Source organism: Pseudophryne corroboree, chromosome 1 (genome assembly GCF_028390025.1).
Source record: "Pseudophryne corroboree isolate aPseCor3 chromosome 1, aPseCor3.hap2, whole genome shotgun sequence".
NCBI classification, from domain to species: Eukaryota; Metazoa; Chordata; class Amphibia; order Anura; family Myobatrachidae; genus Pseudophryne; species Pseudophryne corroboree.
The window spans coordinates 756157513-756181441 of NC_086444.1; the positions used below are offsets into that span (position 1 = coordinate 756157513).

The 23929-nt window shown below is 42.8% G+C and overlaps 1 protein-coding gene across 4 annotated transcripts in view; it reads left to right on the forward strand.

The window, feature by feature from the left end:
* The window catches only part of HERC3 (HECT and RLD domain containing E3 ubiquitin protein ligase 3), a 274861-nt gene that overhangs the window by 132420 nt on the left and 118512 nt on the right, over positions 1 to 23929 (forward strand). For all 4 annotated transcript variants that reach the window (XM_063917138.1, XM_063917111.1, XM_063917130.1 and 1 more), the window contains exons 5-9: positions 3843 to 4064; positions 4608 to 4699; positions 4799 to 4929; positions 10981 to 11141; positions 22477 to 22553. In XM_063917138.1, coding sequence (XP_063773208.1) covers positions 3843 to 4064; positions 4608 to 4699; positions 4799 to 4929; positions 10981 to 11141; positions 22477 to 22553 — 683 coding nt within the window. The remainder of the gene's footprint in view (positions 1 to 3842; positions 4065 to 4607; positions 4700 to 4798; positions 4930 to 10980; positions 11142 to 22476; positions 22554 to 23929) is intronic.

Below are 23929 nucleotides of genomic sequence, written 5' to 3' on the forward strand. Positions count from 1 at the left end.
TAGTCTCTGCATTCAAGACCTTGGTTAATGACACAATACTTAAGGAAAGATATATTTATATGAAGCAGAACGCATCGGCCAAGTTTGAAAGAATTTGGTCTCGCTGGCTGGAATCTCCCCACTCCCACCTAGTCCCTTGATCATAATTGATACCGAAGAGCTATTGTGCCACTGATCTGATCTAATATATAATGATGTATATCTAGAGGGCTGACAGCGTAGCTCTGCGGGCTTGCCTTAATACATATGCGACTGATAAGGTCCTAGTTCAGATGACATTACGTCCTTCTTATGTTTCTTATTTCTCTTTCTTTTTCTTTTCTTTTTACGTACCCTTATGTGGGTTAGTTTAAGGGTAAAAATTAAAAAATCGATATGTTGATTCATATATTGGATGCAGATGTTGCAAGTGCAGACGGGCTGACAAAATGTATGGTAAAGAAGATGCGATTAATGTGATGATGCGATATGCTGATGATATGCAATGTCTGTAACTCAATCTACATATTATTGAATAAAAATTACTTTATTAAAAAAAAAGATAACATCTTGGTTGTTAATCTTGCACCTTTAGATGCTGGTAACATTGGTAAAGTAAAGCCTCATATCCACCCACATACTTTGCTCTGCCAATGACCGTTTTCTTTCTTTCTTTCCTCATTCATGATAACCATACCTCCCAACTTTCTCACTTTGGGTGGCACAGTCCCGCTTTACGCGGACAGTATAGCCATCCCACTTATGGGCCGCAGTGCCCCGCAGCAGGGTGGGGGAAGGGACTTGGGAGGAGCACTCTTATTTAATGCAGAGCAGCGGGTGAATAGATCCCTTCTCTACAATCCCATGTCTTGGTAGGTATATAATAACTTCCTCTCACCCTCGTCTTCAGGACTTCTCCCGTGCCTCTCCAAAATCCAGTCAGACTTTCCACCCAGCATTTCAAGGTGCCCTTAAAACAAATTTCTTTATTGATGCCTACCACCCCTTCTCTGAAGCTCCAGCCTCTGCACTTTTCAACTCTGTTCCCTACACCCTCTTTGTGTCTACCTATAGCCCCTCTTTTGTCAACTCTGGCAAACAAAGCTATCTCCCCTCCGTATTAACTAATTAAGTGATCAGAGCACTGCTTTTATGTAGTTTCTAGCAGTGCCTACCCGTCATTGCCAAGTGATTGTTCATGTTATTCAATGATACATTTGTTCCTTTCTAATTTTTTTCTAAGAGATGTGTACCGACCCCCATGTATGTGTTTTGGATCAGTATTAATTTTTTTGTTTTGGTTCTAATTTTGCAAAACCACCACTTGTTTTAGTCTTGGATCTGTATTTATTAATTTTTTAAAATAATAATGCTAAAAGCAACTAAAATAATGTACTTTGGGCCTGTTTTTGTTCCTACAGTATTAGTAACCTCAATAACATTAAATTCCAGTCAGTTTTGACTACCTTACAGTTTACAATATTGTTCAAAAATATTGTGCAGCAGAGCAGCGGCACAAGAAACACACTGCAGTTATTTCCATTTTAAAATGTGTTTCAAATTAGTAATGTATTAGCAATAACCAATCGAACCAACTCACAAGTACTGTACTTTCAATAGAAAAGAATACAAGACAGAAATTTAAAAAGAACCATGCGTGGAATATAATTGCTTCACAGTAGTAGTAGTAGTGGTAGTAGTAATGGGATGCAATTAAAGTGCTAGTAATCCTCAGCTGACTCCCTCCAATGGAGGCCTACCTAAGGGTATAAAGCAGGTCTCTAAGAACAGGAAGGGGCCTGAACAACTTCCTTCTTCAGTGCATGTTTCTGGGTGTTGCTGCTCCAGGTTCCAGGCTCCACTTTGTGTTTCCCAGAGCATTTCTACATTGATCATCGCTCAGAGATATTCAACATTGACCAATATCGATTCAGTATTGATAATCGCTCAGTGTTCCCTGGTGGTTTGTGCTATCAGCAACCTCCAGTACAACATCGGATATCTCTACGTGTTTTCCAGTGCCAATTACCATCGGATATCTCTAAGTGTTCTCCAGTGCTTATTACCATCGGATATCTCTACGTGTTCTCCAGTGCTGATTTATCATCAGCTATCTCTATATGTTCTCCAGTGCCGATTATCATTGAATATCTCTACGTATTCTCCAGTTACTATCGATTGCTTCTTCAAGTACCGAGTACCATCGATTGCTTCTTCAAGTGTCTTCTATTTCTCCAGTGTCTCAAGTACCATCTGCCATCAGTTACCATTGATTGCTCCTTCAAGTAACTTCCAGTATCATCAGTCATTCTATTTATTGTCACTTGTTGTTTCTCCTGGTTCTCAGGTCCTCCAGGCAATCAGTGCCTAGCGTCTGGTTTCTGACTGTTCCACCAGAGACTAATTCATATCTCACAGACTACCTCTAGCTATCTATCCGATGACCCGTCCGCTATTACCAGGCACCTGTCCAGGGGGCTGTGACCTGCCTGTCAGGAGCCGCAAAACCCAAATCCCCATTGTAGGGAGTCACTGGTGGAAACCTTCCGTTGGGTTAGACTCCGCGCCTCTGGTGAAGTCTCATCAACATCCGCTATTAGCAGAACCCTATGTTTGCCCTCCTCGAGTATTGTGGCATTCCAACCCAGTAACAGCTTTGCAACCATCAGCTTGAGTTCACAGTGACCCAGGACGTGACACTATCTGTGGCACAGCTTCTAAGTTGCGACATCTAGTGCAAAAACGCTAGATGAGTGTGGACACATCTGTATTCTGTTTAAGATTATTCCTTCCATTTTCCTTCTGTCTTTTCTTCCACCTCTCCATATTTCTGTATGTTCTATAGTGTGCTTACCTCCCATATTTCTGTGTATTGAAAAGAGCCTGCCTTTTCTATTGGTTCCTCTCTTGTCTGTATGTTCTGTATTGTGCTTCCCCAGTTTTACTACATTAGCACTATATATGTATAGACTAAGTGCAGGGCTCAGACTGGTGGCTGATTATTTTGTTGTAAGGCAGTATGGTTGCCAATAACGGTGGATTTAGGTGGTTTAACACTGGAAAGCCAACATGCCATATCTAGCTCCGTTGCTGGCCAAGCCACTCTCACCCCTTGAATATTTTAATATTACAGTGTATTTCAACATTTTAAAATCACATTGGCATATTATCACAGCAGAAATTGTGCGTTTGTACAGCCTTTATATGAATTCAGTGTGTTGAGATCTTCATCTTCGTCATAAAAATAGTAAAAGAAAACCCAGTAAATCAAGTGATACAGTAAAGTATATACTATTTCATCAATTTATTGATAAAATGATCCAACATTAAGTTTGTCCCTTTTTGTGCTCTGGAGCTTTAGATATCAGTCTTTTGGAAATATTTTTAACAAAATTCTTACAGTAAAAATTCTGACCAAGTCTTGGCCGAGGTAACTATCCTATGAAAACTTCAGCCTATAAAATAAATTTCCCAGAAGCGGTTTCTCCATCATGGGAGGTGCAGTGCAGCAACAACTGGAGTACCAATTGTCATCCTTGCTTGGACACTTGCAGTTAGGAGAAGTAATTAAACAATATTTTAAAAATAGTATTCAGTTCCCGAGAAACAGATGATCATATTATAGTATTCTATAGAATAATGCTTGATGTGTAACTGGCAAAGAGTCTGGATGTACCTGACATATCTCTGCATGCTTGTAGTGCTCTTCTTCAACCCTGCTTCAGTTTTACAATTGTACATGTAAAATTATGTATGATGTAATCCTGTAAAATTATGAATGATGGGCTCTTTGCCAATTTCATTGTGTTGGATTTGATGGTTCTTAGTATCTGACCACATTATCTTCTCTGTCCTATTTTCAGATTGCCAGTTATTCACATGGGGACAGAATAATCACGGACAGTTGGGTCTTGGCCAAGGATTGTCCTCTCAGTCTATCCCTCAGCGAGTGAAAGCCTTGGAGGGGATACCACTGGCTCAGGTCACGGCAGGAGGTTACCATAGCTTCGCCTTGTCCCTCTCAGGGGCTGTATTTGGCTGGGGAAAGAACAGCTCAGGGCAGCTTGGCTTGAATGACGAACAAGGTAGAGTATAATGTGATGTTACTGGGAAGAGCAGGGTTACAGACCATGCTTGTAACTCCTCACAATATATCAAGAAAATATATTACTTTCAGACATTGGTTAGTTTATTATCTAGTTTGTTAACATACTGTACATACATATATGCACATAAGAATGCGTAACTTAGAAATCCTTACCCTGTGTGATAAATGCTGCATTCCACAGGGCACAACAGTGACACGTCAATTTTAATTTGGATAGTGTAGGCTGGCGTAAGCGTTGCTTTGTTTGTTGCACAGCTCCATTTGCTTACTGTACATAAACATTCAATTATGGGAAGCAGTATCGAGTTAGAAACCCACACTATTTTATTTGTACTTGACAATTCCTTCTTCTAAAGCCGTTATTTGATATGTGACTGATTCTATGGGCTAGTGGCGCACAGTAAGCCGCTGCATAACAGGTGCACAGGGTGATTGTACACTGCTGACATCACTTATTGCCCATATGGAGTGACGCAGGTACATTACGGACACTAAATGTCTTACGCTATTACTTTTGCAGTTCGCGTTTGTCCATGTCATGTGAAACCATTACGCAGCCAGAAAGTTGTGTACATCAGCTGCGGGGAAGAGCATACAGCTGTCCTGACCAAGGTAAATAACGGAAGCCGACTAGCGACTCTGCAGAATCCAATCTAAGAGGCTGACCAGTTATTCTGCATAACATTTTAATGCCCCAGTTGCTTCTTACAGAATGGAGGACTTTTTACATTTGGAGCTGGGGGCTACGGGCAGCTGGGACATGATTCACTTCATAATGAGATAAATCCTAGGCGGGTACTGGAACTAATGGGCAGTGAAGTCTCTCAGATTGCCTGTGGAAGGTGAGCTTACAATACTCATTCACAATTCCTTAAGATAGGAAAAGTCTTTGACAAGGATAGATAATTAGAGCTATAAATTTATAAAATGGTGCATTAGAGTAATTGATGTCGCTATGGGTCACAGTATGTGCCATGTGCACCTTTTTTATGTAATAAGCTTTCATATTGTTGTTGTTTTTTTTTTTCTTTAGTTTGGCCAATGCATAAAACAACTTTTTTTTTAGTTTGACCAATCCATATGCACTCAAACCCCATGCATCTTATTGAGTTGTGAGCCATGGAAAGAAGTGCATTTTAGAAAAGCATGTGATAGGAATATTTGGGCGGAATTCAAATGTTTTTCCGCCAGCAGCCACTAGATGGCGCCCAAACAGAGCTATTCAATTCGAGCTCCGTTCAGGTGCAATGGCTGCCAGGTCTGCATTTCAGCTTGTACCCCCCGGGGGTGGAGAGCTGTAGTACGTGAAAAGTTAACCATTTGGGCACACAAACCACAATTTTCGTAATTGCGCCCAGCACTTTGGTCGGGTTTAGCTGCTTTACTCGGCTAAACCTGACCTTTATGGACCCAATAAACGCGTTAAAAACGAACAATTGAATTACACCCCATGATCTCCCATCACTTTAGATGGGAGATTGAGGGCGTAAAACAATTGAATATCACCCTTTATGTGGATTTTGTTGCAGCTGATGTTCTTGCAGTTATTTAACTTGCATATTGTGCAAATGTTTTCATACATCTTGCCAGAATGTGAAATTGGATTTGTTATATAGTAGTGTTTAACTTTCTGAACATGTGAAGCAAATTGCTGTTCAGAATGGTTTGGTCTTTCAATCCACTGATTTGACATAATAGTTGTTGCCACTCCAGAATATTGCCTGTACATTGTATGGAAGAGCTCCCGTTTCTTTAAAAGAAACAAACTGACTAGATTGAAATTACAAAGCTATTGGTGGGTTTCCAATTAGTTGCTGTTAATTACTGCGGCTAATTGTCCCACTGGGGGCTAGCCAGTTAGCCCCGATAAGCTGGAGCGAGATGCGGCTTATCAGGGATGTTGTTTCATCTGAAAACGTGGCTGCTTCTACCGAAAACACAGGTTTCACTGAACCTGTGTGTTTTCGGGAGAGTATAGAGACTGTATTTTTGTACAGGCAACCAAATTGGATAGCCTGTGGGGAAAAAAAAATGAGGGAAAAATCGGAAAAAAACGCCCGATGTATCTTCACCTCTAATTGGATACCCCCCTGAATGTGATTACTGTTATAACCATTTCGAATGAAAATGCCGAGCTTTTCCCCGGATTTTGTATACAGATCCAACCTGGGTGCCACCCGGCTGATACCCCTTTCACACTGGCGGCAGGACCCTGCTTATTGCTGGGTTGGTGACATCACTGCTCACGTGTGCAGTGCCGGCGCTTGGCGATTGACTACTCTTTCTATGCTATAAACAGGTCCCAGGTCGCATCAACGCGGCTCACCCGTTTACACTGCACAGCGACCTGAGTCCTTCTCTGGACATGATAGGCTCAATGAGAACATTTGTCTAAAGTTTTCTTATAGCAAGCGAAGTTGTGTAAATGCTACCTTTGGGAATCATAAAAAGTGGAAATACTGGCATCTAAGTTATTCCGGGGAGTTTGCCTTTTTTTTTAAAGCAGTGATAATTTAAAAGGAAAAAACAGGTTTTTTAAATGATCACTGCTTTAAAAAAAAAAAATGGGTAGACTCACCGGAACTGTGACTATGCCTGTATATCATAAGCTGTTATATTTTTCCCAAGGTCTCTCTGAAACTTCTTTTTTGAAAGCTGAAATTCTCTTTGCATGAAAAGGTTATAATGATCTTGTGTGAAGACTTGAGAACTATCACCGTTATTTAGCACAACCAGAATGTTCATACGTGCAGGCTCAACCTGGTGTGGCTGTGACTTACTAGTTTTAATGTATACATTTCTGCTAATTTATTTACTAAAGTAAGGGATTTTGATTTCGGACAGAGCAGTGGCAGCAAAGGCGCATCTACCATAGGTGCAGGGAGTGCAGCTGCTATGGGGCCCAGAGCTGAGAGGAGCCACCTTCCCTATCACAGTTACATGTGTTATATACATTTTCAATATTGGGTAATACATAGGGGCCATTAAAAACTTTTGCCTTGAGGCCTGTCATATATCTAGTTATACCCTAGATCTGTTTGTTGTAATTTGGTATAAAAAGAACTGGACGGCATTATATTATTACATAATATGAACTGGAGTTTGTGGCACAGTATGAAGTGGAGGCTCTATAGTGTGGCATAATATGAACTGGGGACATTGTATATCATAATGTGAATTGGGGATACTGTGTGGCATATGGTGTACTGGCAGCCCTACAATGTGACATTATGTGAATTGGCACACTACTATGGTGCAGAAAATGAACTAGGACACTATTATGGGCAGAAAATTAACAACTGCTGCAGAGAGTTGTTTTGTCTGGAAGCATTGGGACAGGAGCCCCTTCAAAATGCTGCTATGGGGCCCACTATGTCCTGGCTACGCCCCTGAGTGGCAGCATGCAGTGAGCAAGTTGTGTTTATTTTTCTGTTTAGCTAGAGCTGTCACAACTTAATGGGAGGGGCTTTCCACCTTGTGGATCCTATCAATATATACAGTATTTCTCTAGATATGAAAGCCCTAAGCTGGGTCACAGGTGAAGACAATCATTGCTTTTTGCCTGGGGAAGAAAACTCCTACAATTGATGTTTATTTCTCAGAACAAGCAACATATTTCCATCTTTAAATTACATTATTTAGTTGTAAACTGTACACCCGTAAATAGCAACAATGGTCACTCATCGATAAAGGGACATTTTTTCGTTTTTGAAATAACTATAAAACTGTACATTAAAGAGCATATTCAATTAGCCACTCTGTACAGGGAAAGGGTATTCGATTAAGCTGCCTTTTCCTCTGCATGGTAAACCAGGGGTTAACATGTGCTAACCCACTGATTCCATGTAAACTGCATTAAAATTCTGAAAGAATAGGGTGCAGGGTCCTGCAGTTAATTGAATTGGGCAGCACCAACAATTAGCGTCCATTTTGATAGACATGGATGAATTGGATTACTATTTGTTCACTAATTGGATTCCAAATGTGTCCAAATTGGACATATGGGGGGTCATTCCGAGTTGTTCGCTCGTTATTTTTTTTTCGCAACGGAGCGATTAGTCGCTAATGCGCATGCGCAATGTCCGCAGTGCGACTTCGCCAAGTAAATTTGCTATGCAGTTAGGTATTTTACTCACGGCATTACAAGGTTTTTTCTTCGTTCTGGTGATCGTAATGTGATTGACAGGAAGTGGGTGTTTCTGGGCGGAAACTGGCCGTTTTATGGGTGTGTGCGAAAAAACGCTACCGTTTCTGGGAAAAACGCGGGAGTGGCTGGAGAAACGGAGGAGTGTCTGGGCGAACGCTGGGTGTGTTTGTGACGTCAAACCAGGAACAAAACTGACTGAACTGATCGCAGTTGCCGAGTAAGTCTGGAGCTACTCAGAAACTGCTAAGAAGTGTCTATTTGCAATTTTGCTAATCTTTCGTTCGCAATTTTGATAAACTAAGATTCACTCCCAGTAGGCGGCGGTTTAGCGTGTGCAAAGCTGCTAAAAGCAGCTTGCGAGCGAACAACTCGGAATGAAGGCCCTGGTCTGCCACACAACACTTGGTACCAGCGACCGGAACTGTTTTTGTCTGTGAACCTTTATATCTCTAAAAAAAAGAAGGAATTGTGAATAACTAGTACTTTAGTGTTCAAGTAGATGCACGGGGCACATATGCGGCCATGGGTACATCACCTGCGACCCAGCTTAGGTCTTTCATATCTAGGCATGGTGTTAATGGCAGAAAAACCTGATGGCAGAAAGTGCCTAAGATGTGAGCAAACACTGCTGTGATGTGCGCCAACAGGTTACGTATTCCTTGGGCACTGTCTTGAGAACTAATAGATATTGCTGGGATGTCATGATGCATACCAGTTAGATTTCATTTTGTAATGTAATAGTTATAAGTATTTTTAATGATCAAAACCTCATAGGTCGTTATTTGCAGAAATTGTTAAAACGTGGCAATATTTGTAACCAGTAATGACGGTTATCTAAAGGTAATTTAATATGGAAGTTTGTATTTAAAAAAATAAATAAATACATAAAAAAAGTTATTCGGAATTCTAGAAATGTGCTGAAAGTAAATATTACTCCCAGATTTCGCTTTGTGTTTATAGCGCTCCAGTAAACATTCCTTGTGATCCACGGATAGGTTGATTTTGCTATAGTACTTCTGGCCATGGCTGGGTGGCACAGATACACAGTAGGGTTTCTGACCGGCGCAATGCAGCGTTCAGGCCTGCTACAATTGAGTCTGTTAGAAAACATTTTGACCTCACCATGGAATTGCTACTAAAAAAATGTGAATAAAAGATGCATTACTTGCAGAGGTGTTTTTTTTGTAAGCTGGGCACAATGTCCACTCATTGTTAAGGCCCATATATACGGGCCGATGCAGGAGAGATGTGTGCTGAGCGAACCGCTCAGCACACATCTCTCCCGCCGCTCAGCACAGCGCGATCTGTGCTGAGCGTGCGGGGGGAGACTGGGGGGGGGGGGGCGCTCACTTAGTGAGCGACCCGCTAGATTGGCCTGCAGGCCAATCTAGCAGCAGCCTTTGCACTACCTTTCTTGTTGGCCACCCTTCCCACAGCAATTGTGTGTTCTTCCCTCTTCTTGCCTTGTGTGAAGCGGTGGAAGCATGTCCTTCTATTGCGAGTTTGTCATGGACTGTGACATTACCTGACGTCACACAGTGCATAGTGAAGTGATGCTGCTGCGAAAATAAAATCACTGAATGAGCGACTTTGTCACCTAATCAATGTTCTGGATTCCACTAGTGGTAATGCTGGCTCTGGTTGTCTGCCCTAGTACATGAAGAGATAGTGGTCCATTTGGGATAATACCCTCATTCTCTTAAAATACTAAAAATATACTGAATTCATCCCAGTTGGTATTCTCAATTACAGAGTGATATAGCCAAATAAAATTAAAATTGCTGGAATTGAAATCAGTCCTATCTATTATCAATGTGTTGTATTTTAACTTCCCTTTAAAAGGTTAATGAAGAGAAAAAAAGAGTCCTACAAATGTACCCAGTGACTGCTCTCTTTGGGGTAAATTTACCAAGATGGGATTTCTATTTAAGATTAGATGTTGCCAGCAGCAACCAGTCAGATTCTACTTCTCATTTATCTAGCACCATCTAGAAGATAATACCTGGAATTTGATTGGTTGCTATGGGCAACATCTCGTCTTAAATAGAACTCCCCTCTTAGTAAAGTTACCCCTTTTTTTTTAGATGACACACAACTAATGCACCGCAGGCAATTTCACACATAGCTACATAGAATGAATGTATTATGCCTAAAATACAGGAAGTTCGGAAAGTGCCTCCACAGTGAGCGATGTCTCTGGCTGCAAGATCTCCTCTGCAGCTGTCAGAGGCCAGAGAGGGACAACACTTGCTTAGCACACAGTCACTGTGGAGGGACTTTTTAAGCTCCCTGTATATCAGGTTGGAAACTGCTGAGTTACTACACTATCCGCGTTTCCCGATAAGACTAAAGAATAGAAGGTTAAAAGAGGACAATAAACTGTGAGTAAATATATTTAATTGTTACGTTTTCATCTTAATATGTATTATTGCTCTTTTATGTTACTACTAAATATGTTTATAGAAGAACCACCTATGCAGTTTCTTATTTCACAGCTCCCTTAGTGGGGTACCGTGATATGTTTTTATGGTCTCCTAATTTTCAGACATTCTATTGGTTTACACCTGTTTTGCGTTCACAGAACAATAAGTCAATTACACTTGGTGTTACAGCTAAATATAGAATAAGCACCATTGTGTTATTCTGTTGAGATGAATGATAAATTGTTGCTTGGCTCAGTTATATGAGAAATTAATAATATGCTTTCTGTCTTCAGCACATTAACATACATATTTCACTCCTCCAGACAGCACACCATCGCATTTGTGCCTGCTTCCAGTGTCCTCTATGCATTTGGATGTGGTGCACAAGGCCAACTTGGTACTGGAAACACAGATAATGTGATCTGTCCTATGGTAGTCGAAGGGAAGTGGGCCACGCACCACCTACAGATCCCACCTACAAGTGGTTGGTATATGTTCTGTAGTTATGTATGTTCTGATTATTAATACTTCAATCTAAGGTGTAACATTCATTTTATATCTAGTGACCTTTTAAGTGTGTGTGTGTGTGTGGGGGGGGTCAAACTCTACACCTTGGCATGCCTCACAACATTGGATATCTCCAAATCGAAGCATGGTCAAAGGGGTACTGACTGCGCCCAGCACAGGGAGAGCTCATTTCCTTGTGGGTGTGGCTTTTTCACCAGGACACATCTAGAGCTTCCAAAGTGCTAACCCCACCCCTGATCTGATGCTGGTGTAATATATACCGGTCAGTACCTACCTCTCAATCTTTCTGACACGTGAAATGTGCCAACTTCAGGAATAAGAAAGACTTATCAAATTGCTACTGTCCTACTGAAATCAGGACAGTTGGGAGGTACGCAGAAAGAAAGAAGAAGCAGGTGCACATTTCAAGCACTATGACTACTAATAGTCAGAACAATTATAACATTCTCTACAGTTTAACATGGAGTAATAATAACGTTTCTTTACATGTTTGGGCAAAAATAAAAGGCCACCTACCATGGCAAGGTGAACCTTTTATCAGGTGGGTCCCTAACATCCCTAATACTGACGCATTATATAAATTTATCTAGGATTTACCGTTCATAGTTCCATTGTAATGTGTAGACTGATATGCAAGTACTACTAATTACTAATTTAAATCACCTAATGTCAGGTGGGTGGAGTGCTAATCCAGACAGAAGGAATAACCTTCAAGTGTACAATATATATATACACAAATACAGAGGGGGGGAGGGGGTGGGACTGCACACCCTAATTTCAAACATAATAAGAGGTGCTACTATGCTGCGACTTAGCTTTGTAGTTGGGAGGTATGCCTTGGTGAATCTGTTACGTTGCCTGTCTTATGTACTTATAACTAAAACTGACCAGAGTAGACATTTGAATAGTAATAGAAAAAGTATTTGCTTTAACTATGGAGAGGGCAATGACTATAAACTGATTCTATTAAACAGATGTATTGAACATCATATAGAGTTAGGAGTAAATACAGTCAAATTGCAATTCCATGTTGTGCTGAGTAAGGCAAATGTAAAATGTGGGGAAAGTCTTTTAGAGTTGGGAGGGTGTGTGTCCTAGCTGAACTCTAAATAACAGTGTACATATAAATCAGGTCAGTATCTGTGTGATACATGCAAAGCAGACAGTATTACAGGTTGAGTATCCCTTATCCAAAATGTTTGGGACCAGAGGTATTTTGGATATCGGATTTTTCCGTATTTTGGAATAATTGCATACCATAATGAGATATCATGGCGATGGGACCTAAGTCTTAGCACAGAATTCATTTATGTTTCATATACACTCTATACACAAAGCCTGAAGGTAATTTTAGCAAATATTTTTTATAACTTTTTGCATTAAACAAAGTGTGTCTACATTCACACAATTCATTTATGTTTCATATACACCTTATACACACAGTCTGAAGGTCATTTAATACAATATTTTTAATAACTGTGTGTATTAAACAAAGTTTGTGTACATTGAGCCATCAAAAAACAAAAGTTTCACTATCTTACTCTCACTCAAAAAAGTCCGTATTTCGGAATATTCCGTATTTCGGATATTTGGATATGGGATACTCAACCTGTATATGCATGCAAAGAGAAAAGCTTGTCCAGCTGCAAATTTACTCCATTTTGCTGTAACTGTATTTGCTCCGGAATGTAAGTTATGCCAATTGGATACGGTGAGGGATAATGTAAAGCTTTCTTAAACAATGATATTGCCACATCTAACATACCAACATAGTGTAAATTCATATTAAAAAATCAAGGCACTAAAGGAGTTACGGCTCAGATGTCTTACCTCATAGCTCTGTTCTCTCTCCCAGCACAGTGTTCTGAGTGTCCGTGTGGTATTCCCCTCCCGCCGTCGGAATACGTAACAATAGGTTAATTGACTTCTGAATATTTTACCCTGGTGTGTTAGTGGGTTTGTGTGCCTGTGGTTTTGAATAATATTTTCAGTGCCACTTGCGCAGGGACTGATGTGTATTAGTAAACTTCCCTAACAACACTTTGTAAATAGAAAACAGTATAAACAACACTTGTAAGAAAAAAACTTGGCCCACACATTGTGTGCACTTGGTTGGCTTACCCGGCAAAATGTCAGTTTGTGCTGAGCACCATTTGTGCCTGGTAAGCTGTATGGATAAGGCCAAGAGGCTGCAAGTCTGTAGGGGGTTTATAAGTGCAAGACAACAGAAACCCTAGCATAAATACTGTACCACACATTACTATAGCACCACAGACTAGTAAGGACAGATAAAATGACAGAGCAAGTCGCTGAAGATCGGAGCATGCAATGGAGAATACAGTACTCAGTGATTCTGTATCCAACACCTGGGCAAACAGACAGTGTCCGAGTCACTGAAGGGGAGACAAGGGAGCAGAGCACTGGTGACATGGGTTGCTCCAAGTATGAGTCACAACCCATGTCACCAGTGCTCTGCTCCCTTGTCTCCCCTTCATCAGGAAAGGATATACAAGGTTATAGCTCAAGCTGACTGTACTACACTTGAACCCAGTTCAATACAGACAATTGTACAGACATTCTCAGCATGCATTGCAACATAATAGAATTCCTTTGCACTGCCCATAATAAGCATTTATTGTTTGACATACATTAAATAAATGGAAAGGACTTTTATTCATATTCCAAATCCTAAATTGGTAGGGGTCATCTTTCCACTAGTACTATAGTACAGGTACTACAATGCCTGCTGCTTATTTCTGCTTTCTGCCCTTTCACTACAGTGCGTAGCAATAAAATGGGCACTGACAAGGCAAATAGCTACAAAAGCAAGCAAGTCTCGAATAAGTAGTCCATTACATACTATTTATTGTTCTGTGTAATAGTAATGAGGTGTGAAGGTTATGTTTTGTGTTTTTTATATATATATATGTGTGTGTGTGTATATGTATGTATATATATATATATATATATATATACACACACACACATACACACACAGTGGTGGCCAAAATTGCGGACATTTTTTTAAATGTTAATGTTTCACTGACGTCCTAAGTGGATGCTGGGGACTCCGTCAGGACCATGGGGAATAGCGGCTCCGCAGGAGACAGGGCACAAAAGTAAAAGCTTTAGGATCAGGTGGTGTGCACTGGCTCCTCCCCCTATGACCCTCCTCCAAGCCTCAGTTAGGTTTTTGTGCCCGGCCGAGAAGGGTGCAATCTAGGTGGCTCTCCTAAAGAGCTGCTTAGAGTAAAAGTTTTGTTAGGTTTTTTATTTTCAGTGAGTCCTGCTGGCAACAGGCTCACTGCAACGAGGGACTTAGGGGAGAAGAAGTGAACTCACCTGCGTGCAGGATGGATTGGCTTCTTAGGCTACTGGACACTAGCTCCAGAGGGACGATCACAGGTACAGCCTGGATGGGTCACCGGAGCCGCGCCGCCGACCCCCCTGCAGATGCTGAAGAGAGAAGAGGTCCAGAAATCGGCGGCTGAAGACTTCTCAGTCTTCATGAGGTAGCGCACAGCACTGCAGCTGTGCGCCATTGCTCTCAGCACACTTCACACCAACGGTCACTGAGGGTGCAGGGCGCTTGGGGGGGCGCCCTGGGCAGCAATGAAAGTACCTATACTGGCTAAAAATACATCACATATAGCCCCTGGGGCTATATGGATGTATTTAACCCCTGCCAGGTTGTCAGAAAAACGGGAGAAGAAGCCCGCCGAAAAGGGGGCGGAGCCTATTCTCCTCAGCACACAGCGCCATTTTCCTACACAGCTCCGCTGCTAGGAAGGCTCCCAGGCTCTCCCCTGCACTGCACTACAGAAACAGGGTTAAAACAGAGAGGGGGGGCACTTATTTGGCGATATTATTATATATTAAGATGCTATAAGGGAAAACACTTATATAAGGTTGTCCCTGTATAATATAGCGTTTTGGTGTGTGCTGGCAAACTCTCCCTCTGTCTCCCCAAAGGGCTAGTGGGGTCCTGTCCTCTATCAGAGCATTCCCTGTGTGTGTGCTGTGTGTCGGTACGTGTGTGTCGACATGTATGAGGACGATGTTGGTGAGGAGGCGGAGCAATTGCCTGTAATGGTGATGTCACTCTCTAGGGAGTCGACACCGGAATGGATGGCTTATTTAGGGAATTACGTGATAATGTCAACACGCTGCAAGGTCGGTTGACGACATGAGACGGCCGGCAAACCAATTAGTACCTGTCCAGGCGTCTCAAACACCGTCAGGGGCTTTAAAACGCCCATTTACCTCAGTCGGTTGACACAGACACAGACACGGACACTGACTCCAGTGTCGACGGTGAAGAAACAAACGTATTTTCCATTTGGGCCACACGTTACATGTTAAGGGCAATGAAGGAGGTGTTACATATTTCTGATACTACAAGTACCACAAAAGAGGGTATTATGTGGGGTGTGAAAAAACTACCTGTAGTTTTTCCTGAATCAGATAAATTAAATGAAGTGTGTGATGATGCGTGGGTTTCCCCCGATAGAAAATTATTGGCGTTATACCCTTTCCCGCCAGAAGTTAGGGCGCGTTGGGAAACACCCCTTAGGGTGGATAAGGCGCTCACACGCTTATCAAAACAAGTGGCGTTACCGTCTCCAGATACGGCCGCCCTCAAGGAGCCAGCTGATAGGAGGCTGGAAAATATCCTAAAAAGTATATACACACATACTGGTGTTATACTGCGACCAGCGATCGCCTCAGCCTGGATGTGCAGCGCTGGGGTGGTTTGGTCGGATTCCCTGACTGAAAATATTGATACCCTTGACAGGGACAGTATTTTATTGACTATAGAGCATTTAAAGGATGCATTTCTATATATGCGAGATGCACAGAGGGATATTTGCACTCTGGCATCAAGAGTAAGTGCGATGTCCATATCTGCCAGAAGATGTTTATGGACACGACAGTGGTCAGGTGATGCAGATTCCAAACGGCACATGGAAGTATTGCCGTATAAAGGAGAGGAGTTATTTGGGGTCGGTCCATCGGACCTGGTGGCCACGGCAACAGCTGGAAAATCCACCTTTTTTACCCCGAGTCACATCTCAGCAGAAAAAGACACCGTCTTTTCAGCCTCAGTCCTTTCGTCCCCATAAGGGCAAGCAGGCAAAAGGCCAGTCATATCTGCCCAGGGATAGAGGAAAGGGAAGAAGACTGCAGCAGGCAGCCCATTCCCAGGAACAGAAGCCCTCCACCGCTTTTGCCAAGTCCTCAGCATGACGCTGGGGCCGTACAAGCGGACTCGGGTGCGGTGGGGGGTCGTCTCAAGAGTTTCAGCGCGCAGTGGGCTCACTCGCAAGTGGACCCCTGGATCCTACAAGTAGTATCCCAGGGGTACAGATTGGAAATTCGAGACGTCTCCCCCTCGCAGGTTCCTGAAGTCTGCTTTACCAACGTCTCCCTCCGACAGGGAGGCAGTATTGGAAACAATTCACAAGCTGTATTCCCAGCAGGTGATAATCAAAGTACCCCTCCTACAACAAGGAAAGGGGTATTATTCCACACTATATTGTGGTACTGAAGCCAGACGGCTCGGTGAGACCTATTCTAAATCTGAAATATTTGAACACTTACATACAAAGGTTCAAATCAAGATGGAGTCACTCAGAGCAGTGATAGCGAACCAGGAAGAAGGGGACTATATGGTGTCCCTGGACATCAAGGATGCTTACCTCCATGTCCCAATTTGCCCTTCTCACCAAGGGTACCTCAGGTTCGTGGTACAAAACTGTCACTATCAGTTTCAGACGCTGCCGTTTGGATTGTCCACGGCACCCCAGGTCTTTACCAAGGTAATGGCCGAAATGATGATTCTTCTTCAAAGAAAAGGCGTCTTAATTATCCCTTACTTGGACGATCTCCTGATAAGGGCAAGGTCCAGAGAACAGTTGGAGGTCGGAGTAGCACTATCTCAAGTAGTTTCTACGACAGCACGGGTGGATTCTAAATATTCCAAAATCGCAGCTGTCTCCGACGACACGTCTGCTGTTCCTAGGGATGATTCTGGACACAGTCCAGAAAAAGGTGTTTCTCCCGGAGGAGAAAGCCAGGGAGTTATCCGAGCTAGTCAGGAACCTCCTAAAACCAGGAAAAGTGTCAGTGCATCATTGCACAAGGGTCCTGGGAAAAATGGTGGCTTCTTACGAAGCGATTCCATTCGGCAGATTTCACGCAAGAACTTTTCAGTGGGATCTGCTGGAAAAATGGTCCGGATCGCATCTTCAGATGCATCAGCGGATAACCCTGTCTCCAAAGACAAGGGTGTCTCTTCTGTGGGGGCTGCAGAGTGCTCATCTGCTAAAGGGCCACAGATTCGGCATTCAGGACTGGGTCCTGGTGACCACGGATGCCAGCCTGAAAGGCTGGGGAGCAGTCACACAGGGAAAAAATTTCCAGGGAGTGTGATCAAGTCTGGAGACTTCTCTCCACATAAATATACTGGAGCTAAGAGCAATTTACAATGCTCTAAGCTTAGCAAGACCTCTGCTTCAAGGTCAGCCGGTATTGATCCAGTGGGACAACATCACGGCAGTCGCCCACGTAAACAGACAGGGCAGCACAAGAAGCAGGAGGGCAATGGCAGAAACTGCAAGGATTCTTCGCTGGGCGGAAAATCATGTGATAGCACTGTCAGCAGTGTTCATTCCGGGAGTGGACAACTGGGAAGCAGACTTCCTCAGCACGACCTCCACCCGGGAGAGTGGGGACTTCATCGGGAAGTCTTCCACATGATTGTGAACCGTTGGGAAAGACCAAAGGTGGACATGATGGCGTCCCGCCTGAACAAAAAACTGGACAGGTATTGCGCCAGGTCAAGAGACCCTCAGGCAATACCTGTGGACGTTCTGGTAACACCGTGGGTGTACCAGTCGGTGTATGTGTTCCCTCCTCTGCTTCTCATACCTAAGGTACTGAGAATTATAAGACGTAGAGGAGTAAGAACTATACTCGTGGCTCCGGATTGGCCAAGAAGGACTTGGTACCCGGAACTTCAAGAGATGCTCACAGAGGACTCATGGCCTCTGCCGCTAAGAAGGGACTTGCTTCAGCAAGTACCATGTCTGTTCCAAGACTTACCGCGGCTGCGTTTGACGGCATGGCGGTTGAACGCCGGATCCTAAGGGAAAAAGGCATTCCGGAAGAGGTCATTCCTACCCTGGTCAAAGCCAGGAAGGAGGTGACCGCACAACATTATCACCACATGTGGCGAAAATATGTTGCGTGGTGTGAGGCCAGGAAGGCCCCACGAAGAAATTTCAACTCGGTCGATTCATGCATTTCCTGCAAACAGGAGTGTCTATGGGCCTCAAATTGGGGTCCATTAAGGTTCAAATTTCGGCCCTGTCGATTTTCTTCCAGAAAGAATTGGCTTCAGTTCCTGAAGTCCAGAAGTTTGTCAAGGGAGTACTGCATATACAACCCCCTTTTGTGCCTCCAGTGGCACTGTGGGATCTCAACGTAGTTCTGGGATTCCTCAAATCACATTGGTTTAAACCGCTCAAATCTGTGGATTTGAAATATCTCACATGGAAAGTGACCATGATGTTGGCCCTGGCCTCGGCCAGGCGAGTGTCAGAATTGGCGGCTTTGTCTCACAAAAGCCCATATCTGATTGTCCATTCGGACAGGGCAGAGCTGCGGACTCGTCCCCAGTTTCTCCCTAAGGTGGTGTCAGCGTTTCACCTGAAACAGCTTATTGTGGTACCTGCGGCTACTAGGGACTTGGAGGACTCCAAGTTGCTAGATGTTGTCAGGGCCCTGAAAATATAGGTTTCCAGGACGGCTGGAGTCAGGAAAACTGACTTGCTGTTATCCTGTATGCACCCAACAAACTGGGTGCTCTTGCTTCTAAGCAGACGATTGCTAGTTGGATGTGTAGTACAATTCAGCTTGCACATTCTGTGGCAGGCCTGCCACAGCCAAAATATGTAAATGCCCATTCCACAAGGAAGGTGGGCTCATCTTGGGCGGCTGCCCGAGGGGTCTCGGCTTTACAACTTTGCCGAGCTGCTACTTGGTCAGGGGCACACCCTGGCTGAGGAGGACCTGGAGTTCTCTCACTCGGTGCTGCAGAGTCATCCGCACTCTCCCGCCCGTTTGGGAGCTTTGGTATAATCCCCATGGTCCTGACGGAGTCCCCAGCATCCACTTAGGACGTCAGAGAAAATAAGAATTTACTTACCGATAATTCTATTTCTCGTAGTCCGTAGTGGATGCTGGGCGCCCATCCCAAGTGCGGATTGTCTGCAATACTTGTACATAGTTATTGTTACAAAAATCGGGTTATTATTGTTGTGAGCCATCTTTTCAGAGGCTCCGCTGTTATCATGCTGTTAACTGGGTTCAGATCACAGGTTGTACAGTGTGATTGGTGTGGCTGGTATGAGTCTTACCCGGGATTCAAAATCCTTCCTTATTGTGTACGCTCGTCCGGGCACAGTATCCTAACTGAGGCTTGGAGGAGGGTCATAGGGGGAGGAGCCAGTGCACACCACCTGATCCTAAAGCTTTTACTTTTGTGCCCTGTCTCCTGCGGAGCCGCTATTCCCCATGGTCCTGACGGAGTCCCCAGCATCCACTACGGACTACGAGAAATAGAATTATCGGTAAGTAAATTCTTATTTTTTCAACTTTGAATGCAGTGCAATGTTTCATATATCAAATTAAAGGAAATTTAATGCTGAATTCGACAAAATGAACAGAGGTCAAATATTTGCATTGCAAGGGAAGTTATGCTTCTTTCAGTCAGACAAAGAAGCACAGATGCGTGAGATTCAAGAAGCGGATTGTAGTAACAGCTACTACCAGCCAATCGGAATCGTCGTTCTGAGGACCAATCAGCTGTCGTTTATGAGCAGGTGCAAGGTCATGTTCAAAGGTGGGAAAGGTCAGTTTTACCCCATTGCCGTGTCGACACGGGTCAGTGTGCGATGTGAAAGCACTTTGCGAGAATTAGCGGGTCGTCTGACCCGGTAATTCAACCCGGTATAAAAGAAGAATTATACCCGGGTTTGAATACCGGGTCAGGTGCAGTGTGAATGGGAACCGCGTCGATGCGACACGGTTCCCATTCACAGCATAGGGAGAGGCGGCGCAGGAGATGAGCTCATCTCCCAGCGCCGCCTCCACCCCCGCCCCTGCTGCTGCTGCGCTCCCCGCTGCTATGGCAACCGACCCGGTATATTGCCGGGTCGGAAAGCCAGCAAAGGAGAGCAAATGCCGGATCCCACCCGGTAAGGACACGTTTCTCTTACCGGATGGGATCCGGCATTTGCGATCTGCAAGCGGTATTTGGCTGTTTCATTTTGCAGAATAAAGTTGGTTACTGAAGTGCAATTACGGTTGGATGTTTGTGTGAATTGTTTAGTGCTATTGACGGTGTAAAATATAAATACAACAATGTCGTCCAGTCAAAGTGGTGACTGGTCACCCAGGATGAGATCCAGGATTGTGGTGTAACGTGAAAATGGTCTTTTGTATGCAGAAATTGGTGGGAATGTGACAACATCAGGAGTACGAAAGTTTTGTTTATGCTATCAGGAAACATAATCTGTACAAAACAAAGAAGGAAAAGGCCGGAAAAAGTGCACAATAGCTGTTGATGATAGGAGAATAAAACAAATTTGCGTCAGGGACAGATGGATGTCATCTGCGGCCATTAGCAGTGAACAGAGTGCAACTGGGGTTTTTCGTCAGTGCAAGAACGGTACAGAGAAGACTAACGGAGGTTGGCCTAAAAGATAGGACTCCCCGAAAAAAGCCATTCCTGAATAAAAAGCAGTGGCAGAAACGAATACGGTGGGCAAAAGAACACATTGCATGGACAGAAGGTCGGTGGAAACAAGTGATATGGAGTAACGAAACGAAGATATCGATATTTGGTAGTGATGGGAGAAAATGTTAGATGTCGCATCGGGGAAGAGGTAGATCAAGATTGCATTCAAGCGACAACAAAGAATCCTACAAGTGTTATGATCTGGGCATGTATGACAGCAGATGCTGTCGGTCGCCTTCATGTCATAGATGGAACACTGAACAGCAGAAAGTACATTGACACCATCCTACAACGAAAACTTCTACCTTCGATCAGGGATCTTTTTCCAGATAATGCCCCATTTTTTTCCCAGCAGGATTCAGCTCCCTGGCACACTGCACGGATATACAAGCAGTGGTTCACGGAGAATGACATACAGGTGCTGGATGGCCAGGAAACAGCCCAGACCTGAACCCAATAGAACATTTGTGGTCCTGTTTGCAAAAACTGGTACATCTGAGGCGTCCACCCAATAAAAGAATTAAGGCTATAATTGTCTCATGGCACCACATAATAAAGAAGGAAGAGCTCCAAACATTGGTTGGCTCAATGCCACGTCGCTGTGCTGCTGTCTTGAACAATAAAGGATACCCAATGAAATACTGATAGGACAGTGACATCATAAGTACACAGGGATTTTCACCCTAAGTGTTTTCACTGCATAACTTCCCTTGTAATGCAAATAGTATTGTGTTTAATGCAGCATTAAATTTCCTTTCATTTGATATATGAATCATTGCGCTGCGTGAAGTGTAACAGTTTTTATAAGCTCCCACAATCCACAAATATATTAGTAGGTTAATTGGCTCCCAACAAAATTAACCCTAGCGTGAATGTGTCTGTGTGTACATGTCATAGGGAATATAGATTGTAAGCTCTACTGGAGCAGGGACTGATGTGAATGGGCAAATATGCTCTGTAAAAGCGCTGCGGAATATGTGTGCGCTATATAAATAACTGGTAATAAATAAATAAGCATTCGAAGCTGAAAAACATTCAAATTTCTAAAAGTGTCCACATTTGTGGCCACCACTGTATAATATATTTATATTTTTATATATATATATATATATATATATATACTCATGAATCAGCACGAAACTGCTTACTAGTTAATCTACAGAGCTGTGCTTCACTCCACAGAGAATAATCCATATGTAAACAGCTTGTAAGGAGGGCACTCACCGATACCATCAAAAAAGCTTTCGTAGGTAATTTTAAGCGGCATAAAAACATGTTGCATATTATGTAGGTCGACGTTTTCGATCATATCATAGATGTTTTTCAAGACATCAGCAGATCAATAGATGGAGACAGGACTTAGAGCAGCATGCTGACTTTGGATGGACTGGATGTCCTATTGAAAAGATTTTAATTTATTTCATCCTGCAATTACCATTATCTTACCTTAACTTACTTTACATGTGATGCTTCTTCTCTCACTTCATAGATATATCATTATACAACATTATCAAACGCATCTTCTCTGGATGGGATAAAACACTTGTGCTGTGTTCAAAACCAGAGGTGAGAGTCCAATATTTGTTTTTGCTTAAGCTGATTTCCTTGCGGGGGGTGGGGGGGTGGGGGGGGGGGTGTTGCAGTGATCACATATTCAGGGACACCATACTTTTATATGTAACCTTGAAACAACCTTGTATTTTACATTTAGAGGAAAAGAGGTAAGATGAGCCAGTGAGTAAGTTGACCCACCCACTGTATCTAGGCAACTGTACAGTTTTGTTGTCATGTGACCATAAATTAAGGAAGCACCCTTTATTTCTCTCTGGTTGTGATGGAGAGAAGCACATGGTAAAGTCGTAAGTGTGTTTCCTTTCACAAGAAACTGTTTTTTGCTTGCAAAGTAAATTTTCTACATGTGAGTTATAGTTATTGTATGTCAAAGCATATTTATCCAGGTCTAGAACTATATATTACATGTTGATGATTTGCCAATGTTTAAAACCACATGAATCATTTAGCTAAATATTAGCCTGAATTACTAAATTAGGTAGTATTTTTCCAAAATGGTGGCTTGTGGGGTAAATTGAGCCAGTCTGAAATTGAATGCAACAAAGTGGTTGCAAAAATTCTCAGAAGAATCCGGGGGGACCACTGGCAAAGAAAAACCCACTTTTGCATTCAACCAACCAATCGGCGCCTAACTGTCATTTTCCAGCCTGTAACATATCAGCAATTGATTGGTTGATTTTTTATATCTCTCTCTACTTTATTTATCTACAAGCTTTTATTAAATCTCCCCCAAAGTGATTTTATAAAGAAGCTACCTCAACCTCAAACGGTTGGAGGAACTAGAAGGAGATAGCAACACTTTTTACTTCCCTGCAGCGTTGATGGGTGGATGGAATGTTGAATACTTGTATGAAAATTGTGTCATTTTTGAATTATTAACTTTATTTGGTTGGTTTGGCATTAAAAATTATTTTTTCTTTAATTATGCTCATGTTTAAACTTGATAAAATGAATTAGTCAATTTACCCCCAGATGGGTAAATGTAGCCGTTGCTTCCAATCAATTTACTCCTAATCTGGGGCAAGTTGACGTTTTAAAAAAATCATATTTTTACTAACTTTTATCATAGATGCATTCGTGTCATTTCAATGGACCGGATGCATTCTGAAATATAGGTAGATGTTTTTGTTTTATTTCTGTGTCATTTTTCCTTGCCTAGGGGACAGTATGTAGAAATTGACTCATCTTACCGCAGTCTGGGACTTTTTTTGTTGTTTTTCCAGCCAGAACAATGATTCAGTGGCATGTGTTTTATCAGTATCTATATTCTGTAGTGTTTATTTCTCTTACGTCCTAGAGGATGCTGGGGACTCCGTAAGGACCATGGGGTATAGACGGGCTCGGCAGGAGATAGGGCACCTAAAAAGAAC